Source organism: Eptatretus burgeri, chromosome 1, assembly GCF_056783735.1.
Source record: "Eptatretus burgeri isolate ZD-2024b chromosome 1, Ebu_testis_v1, whole genome shotgun sequence".
NCBI classification, from domain to species: Eukaryota; Metazoa; Chordata; class Myxini; order Myxiniformes; family Myxinidae; genus Eptatretus; species Eptatretus burgeri.
In genome coordinates this window covers 49,024,401-49,034,262 of record NC_140961.1, presented here as the reverse complement: position 1 = coordinate 49,034,262, position 9,862 = coordinate 49,024,401, and the positions used below count along the sequence as shown (strand labels likewise).

Genomic DNA, 9,862 nt, shown 5'->3' with positions numbered 1-9,862 from the left:
TGGGGAATATTTCCTCACCTGCACGTCCTCCGGATTTGAACTTTGAGAACAATTGCTCACTTGCACGTCCTCGGGATTTGAGCTTGGGAAACAATTGCTCACCTGCACGTCCTCCGGAATTGAACTTCGAGAACATTTCCTCACCTGCAAGTCCTCTGGAATTTAACTTGGGGAACATTTCCTCACCTGCACGTCCTTGGGATTTGAACTTCGCAAACATTTCCTTACCTGCAAGTCCACCGGATTTGAACTTGGGGAACATTTCCTTACCTGCAAGTCCACCGGAATTGAACTTGGGGAACATTTCCTTACCTGCAAGTCCACCGGATTTGAGCTTGGGGAACAATTGCTCACCTGCACGTCCTCCGGATTTGAACTTGGAGAACATTTCCTCACCCGCATTGCCTCCTGAATTGAACAATTGTTCATCTTCAACACCTTTGACTCGACCTTTCAGGGTTTGCGAGACTTTGTTGATGGTTATCTACTTTATTCGTCTTTACTCATGAAAGAACATTGTTGTTGGCTTTTGTGTTGAGATGACTGGCTTAAGATCTTAGGGCCTGAAGTTCCCAAATCCCATCATGATCACTCGATCACATCCCCGACACTTGGAAGTGTTCGATGTGACCAAATCATTTGATTGATAAAGTTTATCTGTGGAGTATTTATCAAGTTTCTTTCAACATAACAACTGGATTATAAAGGTGATATGATATTGAGAAATATATATTTTATAAAAACGTTGTTAACATTCTCTTTTACTGGTGTTTTACTGAAACATGACATTTACTTTCACTTTGTGTTTAGATCCACAACTATGAGCTCATCAAGAAGCTCGGCCAAGGAGGATTCGGAGCCGTTTATCAGGCACGGAATGTCTGCTCCAACCAAGAGGTACGGAAAAGTTATCTGTGCCGCCTTTTAGGGTAAAGGTGGTTCATGTTGATGAAGGTTAAAAAATAAAAATCAACTCCACCTGTTCCTGTAAATGTGAGTTTACGATCGAAGAACAAGTTAATTTGAATTAAATGTTACAATTTAAAAGTGAATTGGAATAGTAGACATGTTAATTGACATTTGACTTCAAATCGTGATGCAAAGGTCCCATTTGGCCTGGAATTTCCTGAGGGTCATAGAAACAAATATATCCAAAGATACACGTCATGTCTCAAAATCCAAGATGGCCACCGTCGACCATTTTGGAAAACATGGCCGAGTCATCGCTCATGAACCGTTTGTCATATAAACTATTATGATACATGTTTTCTAACGAACCTGAGGTCACTGAACTCATTTTCGGTGACAATTTTGCTTTCTGATGTATTTAAAGGTCAAATCATACACAAAAATACATAAATGTTACATTTTTTCTAAAATGTATGAGAAAAAAAATTGTGAGAATGAGACATGACTTAACATGTCTACTATATGATGGTTAGGTCAGACCCAACTCAGAAATGGTTTTCTCATGCCGAATTTAACTACACATGAGTTAGTCACATGATGTATCTATGTTATGTGACCTTTAATTTTTAATTTTTACTTTCAGATTCAAAGTGACTAATCCAAATGAGTTCCGATAACTGTGACAGCACGCCTGCCAGGATGGACTGGAGCCTATGTTTTATATGTCAATCAGACGAGACTCATAATCCAACTTCGGATCCCTCATCATCTGTTAAATTGAGAAACAATCCTGAAAGACTTTCAGCCACTTACAGACAGGTTGTGAACAATATCCAGGAACTCAATGAATTAGGTGAGCTGCCTGATTTTGTGTTCGTAGAGAATACTGGTGACAGTGATACTCAGAATAGAGTGCAGCTGATGATGTCTAATCATGGAGTGTGGCACAAAGCTTGCAGGAATGTTGTCGACGATCAGAAAGTGCAGAGAGCCAGGAATGAGCATCAAGGACAAGCGTCATTTAGCCCGGTAAAAACTCGTGCAGCCAGGTCAGTCACACAGACATCAACCTCTGCATCTTTGAGTGAACCAATTGACACTCCGTGTCTCTTTTGTGATGAAGTGGGCAACAAGAAAGAGCTCAGAAAAGCTGCTACACTTGGCTGAGAAAAAAAAAAATCAATGACTGTGCTCAGCTGTTGGGTGACAAACGCCTGTTGTCTCAACTCTCCGCTGTTGACTTGATCGCCATCAATGCCGTCTATCATCATGCGTGCCTGACTCGGCTGTATAGGAAAGTGGAGACGGTCGGATTTCACATCACTGATAGTCATAACACGCAGGTGATGCGAGCACATGTTCTCAATGAGTTACTTGACTTTATTGAAGATAACCGTGGTTCAGGGAGGTCGCAAGCAATGGCTCACTCGACGACCCTTTATGATAAGCGTATTGCTGCTCTCGGCTTTCCCCACATCAAATGCAATACAACACGCCTGAGAGAGAACATTGAGCGCATGATTTCTGACATCAAGGCAGTAAAGATTAACCGTTGCTGATCTCTTGTTTTCGACGATGACCTATCCAAAGCTATAGTTGATATGAAAGACAATACATCAACTGAAGTCTCCACCCTGCACAAAGCAGTCAAGATCCTCTGTCGATAATATCTTCAAATTCGGCAAGCTTTTACGGGTTTCTTCTCAACCTCATCTGAAGCTGAATCAATTCCAACCACTCTGTGTTCATTCCTGTACATGCTTCTTGATGGACCATCTATCGATCAGCCATCTCCTGGATCTAAGAAGTCCAAGGTTGCAACATCAATTGGGTAGCATATCATCTTCAACTCAGTTGCATGCAGATCCAAAAAACGTGACAGTGTTGCACGTCACAACAGAGAAAGGGAAACACCAGCTTCGCTGTATATGGCTATGAAAGTACATCTTCAAACTGGCCGTGAATTTCGAATCGATGATTTGCATCAGCGAGGGTTGTGCATCTCGTATGACCATTTGAAAGTGCTTAGTACAGATATTGCGAATTCAGTCATTGGTCACTGGGAGCAGGTTGGTGTGGTGGTCCCCCCTCAGGCAGTTAAACACGTTTTCACCACAGGCGGTTTTGATAACATTGACCATAATCCATCCTCTACGACGACTGCAACATCAGCCCTCCATGGAACATGCGTCAGCATTCACCAGCACTTGTCAGACACACAACAAGTTGCGAATCTTGATGAGATCCTCAATCCAGATGAGATGGGGAAGAAGACTGTGCGGTCCATTTGCAAGTGTAAGACTGAATGTAAAGCTCCTTGTAAGTGCTGCGTGCAGAGACAGCGCTGTATGCTTCTCTGCAGATGTCAAGGTTCGTGCGCCCACACTGGCAGGATGTAGCAGGACAAGAGAGGAGAAGAGGAAGAACTTATGTAATTACGACATTGTGCGATGGATAATGTAATTACCTCAAATTTTCTGTATGTGAAAAACAATAAAATTTGTTATAATTTGTATTATTTTTTGGATTTCACCTTTAAATGCATCTGAAATGCATAGCTGATGCTGGAAATGAATTCAGCGACCTCAAGTTAGTTAGAAAACATGTATCATAATAGTTTCGATGACAAACGGTTAATGAGCTATGACTGCGCCATGTTTTCCAAAATGGTCGACGGCGCTAATCTTGTATTTTGAGATATGACGTGTGTCTTTTGTTTCTTTGTGGATAAATTTGTTTCTATGACGCTAAGGAACTTCCATGCCAAAGGGGACCTTTGCATCATGATTTGAAGTCAACACCCTATTTTGTGCACTTAACATGTCTACGAGAACACGAACCTGCAGTTTAGCAAAACTTCCTTTGGCTTTGAAATCATCCCAATCACACATGCACACACACGAGGGAGATCCAGTTTAAACGGTGAAACTCCTTCAATATTCCACTCTGTCCTTCCTTCTGTCCATTCAGCCATCCGTCAAAAACGAACAAGAAGAAGCTTTCCATGTCTAATTATAAAGGGTAATTCTCAAGGGCTATTATAAAGGATTATTCTGAAGGGTAATTCTGAAGGGTGATTCCAAAGGGTAATTAGAAAGGGTTATTATAAAGGGTTATTATAAAGGGTTATTCTAAAGGGTTACTCTGAAGGGTTATTCTCAAGGGTAATTATAAATGGTAATTCTCAAGGGTCATTCTAAAGGGTTATTCTGAAGGGTTATTCTAAAAGGCAATTATAAAGGGTTATTATAAGTAGTAATTCCAAAGGGTTATTCTGAAGTGTTATTCTGGAGGGTAATTATAAAGGGTAATTCCAAACGGTTATAATAAAGGGTTATTCTAAAGGGTTATTCAAAAGGTAATTCTCAAGGGTTATTATAAATGGTAATTCTAAAGGGTTATTATAAAGGGTAATTATAAAGGGTAATTCTAAAGGGTTTCATTTGTTTCTTGGCTTTCCCTATTTCATATTATAAATGATAAACTAAACCACTTCATTAATTTCCGGAATCCTTCCGATTTCGGCAATTATGTTGGTCGGTTGTGTGTGTAATTCTGTGTGTCTGTCTGTTTGTGTATTTGTTTACCCTGTAGCAGCCACACCGTTTCAGCGATCATCACCAAACTGGGTACAGACGTTGCCAATGGTCCAACTTAGACACTTGTCGTTTTTGGTGAATCGAGGTCAAAGGTCAAGGTCACCAAAAAAACTAAATTCTTATTTTCGCAATAACGTCTGCGAAAATGGACGTATCGACTTCAAACCAAATCCAAAATGTGCATCCTCCAACACTGCATCCAACCTTATCTCTCATTTGGGTGTCACACCAACACCCTTCTTAGCGGTCGGGGGTCGAATGTCAGAGGGGTCGGGTCAAAACTTTCAAATTGCGATAAAGACGCCATTTCAAGTCCGATTGACTTCCAAGTTACGATCATGACCAAACTAAGTGCTATAACTCGTTAAACAGAAGCACTATCGACTAAAAAGGTCCAAATTGATTTCCAGAGATCACGGAGATATGACAAAGTTATTCCGGCAATTCCTTGCTCAATGAGCAATTTCATTTTTATTCTTTGCCTGTCTGGCAGTCAAACAATAAAAAATCATTCCAAACAGGAAACGTAGTGTTTTCAAGGACGTCAAAAAGGACACAAACAACAGACACGAAGAACAAATGTAATGTATTAAACAAGGTGTTGTAAAAGATGCTGCATCAATGGTGGGAAATGTCTTAATTTTTTTTTTCTGAATAACACAAATTACCTTTTTAGCATTTATAAAGGCATTCCATTGAACCGTACTTGGACAAAATATTACAGAATCTTACATCATCATGAGCAATCAAATTTGCTGCTCGCACACCCTGACCATGTCCTTTCCATTCAACATTGTGGGGGGTTTGGGTGGGGGGGTGTATAATGAGGTTAACACTTTCCCATCAAGTCCATCCCATAAATTCGTACAGACTGTGAAATGCATTCAAATGAATGTAAATGTTGTAAACTTCACCGGGATTTTTTTTTGTTAAACCTTCGTGTATTTACAAACTCGTCTCCTGTTGATAAACTTCCCTGAACCTTTTATTAATAGAGGCTGATGCCATGCTTGACTGTTACCATCGATTCATAAGTCACCATGTTTTTGTGATTTTGCAAGATGTGCACGATACTTGTGAGGAGTCAATTGTTGTAAATAATATCCCTCAAAGCTCCGTACCTATTGATGACAAACTTTTACTTGTCTGTCTCTTCTAGTTTGCTGTGAAGGTTTCCCACAATGGTGACTGGATCAATGTGAGTATTTCATGATGAACTGGGTTAGAGTGTACATCACAGTATCATGTGACTTTATCCTTAACCTACGTTCATGATTTTCTTCTTTTTTTTTGTATACCTTGTCGAGGCTCATATGAGAACGAACACACAACACACAACAAGGGGGGGGGGGAGACAAGATGTGGGGGGAGGGAGAGAAGGAAGAACAAAAATAGTGGGGAACAGAGACATTAGGAGATCTATGGAAGGGAGAGGGATGGGGTGGGGAACATGAGAAGAGCAGATGGACATTACAGGGACTTTTAGGAAAGAAAGCAGGGAATTTGAAGGAGGTGGGTTTGGGGTGGATGAACGTGGGTAGAAAAGATCGAGGATTTGGATGGGGGATGATAAGAGGTGGTGGTGAACCAGCTGTTTTGAAGGTCGAGAGGAAAGAATGGGATTGAAGAGAGTGTGGGAGTTTATTCCAAAGTCGGTAAAAAGAGGAATGAAAGGGTGAAGGTGGGCAGTGATTCGTGATTTTGGTAGTTTTACCAGAAGTGGATTGCGAGTGGACCTTGATTGCCCTGCGGAAATATGGGGGGGGGGTGGGGGAGGACATATCGCAGAGAGAGCAGGCGGGGTGAGAGAGAAGAGGAGACGGTGGAAGACAAAAAGACCACCGACCTGCCTGCAGTGAGAGAGTGAGAGGCCCAAAGACTCAGCCTCATCGCAGGAGATACCAATGACTCTAAATGTCTTGGTTTGCACATCGTGAAGCCGAGAAAGGTGAGAGACGGGAGCACCAGCCCAGAGGGGAGAGCAGTACTCCATCAGGCTGCGGATGAAAGTTTTGTCTCTGGTCTGGAGCTCAGATTGACCGAGGAAGGACTTTGCACGATTTAGGATTCTCAGTCGTCGACTGGCTTTGGAGGCCAGCGTGGAAATGTGGCTTTCCCCGAAAAGATAATGGCAGATAGTGAGACCCAGAAGCTTGAATGAAAGGATTTCTTCCAGAAGATTGTTGAGAAAATAGATGGCGGGGGCGGGGGGGGGAGTGGAGGGGTTTCAAACGATCCTTTCAGAGAGACGTCGTGAGAGTGTGAGATTTTTCAGGATTGAAAGACATGTTCCACGTGTTGGACCAGTTTGTGATTTTACCCAGATCTGCAGTGAGCGAAGAAGCTCCTGCTTGCCGGTCTGAAGGATGACAGATGGTACGGCAGAGGGTGGACTCATCAGCAAAAAGATAAAGAGGATTTTCCAGAGAGTTGGAGAGATCGTTGATGAAAACACGAAAAAGAACAGGACCCAGAACGCTGCCTTGAGGAACTCCAGCCTGGACAGGAAGAGGGGATGGAAGAACTTCACTTAGGGCCACACTTTAGCTGTGACAGGAGGGAGGAATCCTGCGAGCCATGAGTGGAGATGGCCTTGGACACCATAGGAAGAGAGTTTGGTGAGCAGAGCAGGGTGCCAGACCATGTCAAAAGCACGCGATATGTCTCGGGATACGACTCCGATTTCACATCTGGCATTGAGGATCTCCATCCATTGTTGGGAGAGCAGAAGCAGCATATCCAGGGTAGAGTGACCTGGTCTGAAACCAAATTGATGATCGGAAATCAGGCCATTGGAGAAGAGGAAGGATTTAATGTCTGAAGCGATGATGGATTCCATAACCTTACTGATGATTGGGAGAAGGCTGATTGATCTGAAGTTGCAGGGATCTGTTTTTGTACCTTTTTTATGCAGGAGCGGTAATGTTTGCTGATTTCCAAGCAGATGGGAGATGACCTTGAGCAAATGAGAGGGTGAATAGAACAGAGAGAGGATGAGTAAGAGCAGAGGAGCAGGTTTTTAGGACACATGTGCTGATGCCGTCTGGACCGGTTGCAGAATCTGATATGAAAATTTGCACCTCCCTGCAGGTGGAAAACAAATGTATTCACAAAACTGATCTCGTGTTCATGGCACTAATTAAAATGTCATCTTCTTCTTCGGTATCATACAAATATAAATATTTCTGGCAACGAACGGTATTTTGAAAAACTCTTCTCATGTTCCATATTCAAAGGGGATTAAACAGTTCCATGTCATGTTCTCACGGGGTTCATATCTCAGTTGTGGGGACTGGCCTGACAGCCTTGCCTCCAGAGGTTTGTGCACTCACCTCTCATCTGTTTCCCTTGGGTTTGAATCCCGCTCCAACCAAAAACTGTCATCCTGGTGCTTCACATGCAGGGTAAGGCATCAATGTGTGCACGGTCCATCGGAAGGACGTGACGCTGGCTGTCCCATCTGTGAGCACGACTTGTTTGTGGACATTAATGACCCCTCAGTGTTTTTCTTAAAGAGGAGACAAATTATCACCGGCATCCTGAACAAATTACAAACTCCTCTCACCTTTTGCTGAACGTCAGGCTTCGCCATCCGGTTCGAGAAAGACTTGGTCCAAAAACTTCCCCTTGCCGACCCAGCAATGAGGTGGGAATAATTGAGGAAGTTGTAGTTGTGGTCATATAGTCGATAAATTGTATGTTTAAAAAACAGGATTGCTGGTTTCTCACACAAAGTTGGATCAAGAGTCCATTCCACAAAGCAAACTGTCCCATTGTATTTGGTCTGATACCTCATCGAGTCATTCCATCATCTTTGTGTGTACACGGTGCATGAAACTTGAGGGATGCCGACACACGAGGGCATGGGCTGTCAGATGAGTTCATTCAATTTCACATGATGTTACTTTATTACAAACATTGCTCTCTCTTTCTCTCTCTCCCTCTCTCTTTTGCAGTTTTCAAATGAAGCCTCAATCATGTCTTCATTAAATCATCCAAACATCAGTAAGTGAGGGTTTCATTCCAATGAACAAATTGTAATCATCATTTTGATGATGTTCTTCATGTATCATCACCGGTGTTCACTGACAAGTGGACTTCATAAGCAGTGGTCTTTGAAATGTTTTTTTCATGAAATGATTGCAGAAAATATGGATTAAAACTTTTGGGGTTTGTGTTCATTTGTTGGTGTATTTCATCAAAAATGGCTCAACTGACGAGTCTACTTCTATCCATGGTTCAGCAACCTCTTTTCTCAAAAAGTAATAGGATTATGGAATGCTGCAGAAGCTGTTCACTTACATTGGATCTACCTCGTCTGGGTTCGATTCCCGACATGATTATATACTGTATGATAGATGCTTCGTAGGCAGGGTGCTGCACCATGAAGTTCTCCTCCCCTCGGATACATATTATGCCGGGTGTCCTGTCTGCTCGCATGAGCCGAAGGATGTTGAAGACCACTAGCATTGCCAACCAATGGCTGTTTATCCATGCTCTGTCCTTTTAAGTGCTGAATGCAAAGCAAGCAAGCAGCATGTACCATTGTTAAAATATTTGGTATGACTCGGACGGGTTTCGACCACCGACCTCCCACACTCAGAGTGGACACTTTAACCATTGCACCAAATAGTCTGGTTACAGGTCCTGCGGACCCACCCTGAGGACCTTTCTGGGTTGTAGACCCTGAGGTTCTTTCTAAAAAGTCGGCCACGTTGGATTGTACACACCTCTCAGGGGTCTCAGGACAGTTGCTCTGCACTGGGGGTGTTAAAGGGTCCATGTTCTCATGATAATGATAATGGCTCTGCACAGGTGTTCCAAGGACTCAGGGTCACGTGATCATTATAAGACCATGATAATTCATGATCTCATGGGTCTTAAGATATAGTCACTCTGCATCCAATAGATCCACAGCAGGACATTTCAATACCAAGGTGCACGAGTTGTCCCAATGCAAACTGCTTTCCCATCTCAAGGAATGTCCAGAACATGCTTTATGTGGAACTTAACGCTGAGTATCTCAGCAGATCAGCCACATCATTCACAGGAAAAGGGGATGGGGGAGAGAGGGGCATTTGAAGGCCTCACCATAACTTATGGTTCTCATCACAAAGTTACCGTTCACTTGACTGATGTTTTCAATGTAATATCAATTTTGTAATTGTGCATTTTATTCATGATATAGTTTACTTTATGCTGCACTCTGCCATCCCCACCCAGTTCGAATGTTTGATGTTAACAAGACGGAGGAAATGATGTACATGGTGATGGAACTTGCACATGGAGGTATGTTTCTTTATCGTTCTTCTGTTCTTCAGGTGTGATGTCTGTTCCTAATTCACTGTGGATTA

The 9,862-nt window shown here is 42.5% G+C and overlaps 1 protein-coding gene across 5 annotated transcripts in view; it reads left to right on the top strand.

The window, feature by feature from the left end:
* Positions 1-329: 329 nt before the first annotated feature.
* LOC147034441 (serine/threonine-protein kinase MARK1-like) overlaps positions 330-9,862 on the top strand; it is a 79,984-nt gene continuing 70,451 nt past the window's right edge. For 3 of the 5 annotated variants that reach the window (XR_015058734.1, XM_085883474.1, XM_085883447.1), the window contains exons 1-4: positions 330-897; positions 5,668-5,706; positions 8,465-8,513; positions 9,732-9,797. Coding sequence is in view for 4 of the 5 variants with exons in the window: in XM_085883474.1 (XP_085739600.1) it covers positions 8,486-8,513; positions 9,732-9,797 (94 nt within the window). In the remaining variant the exon portion in view is untranslated. Of the gene's footprint in view, positions 898-5,667; positions 5,707-7,942; positions 8,514-9,731; positions 9,798-9,862 lie in introns of those variants that run through there. The other 2 variants (XM_085883468.1, XM_085883459.1) reach the window with 2 other exon arrangements.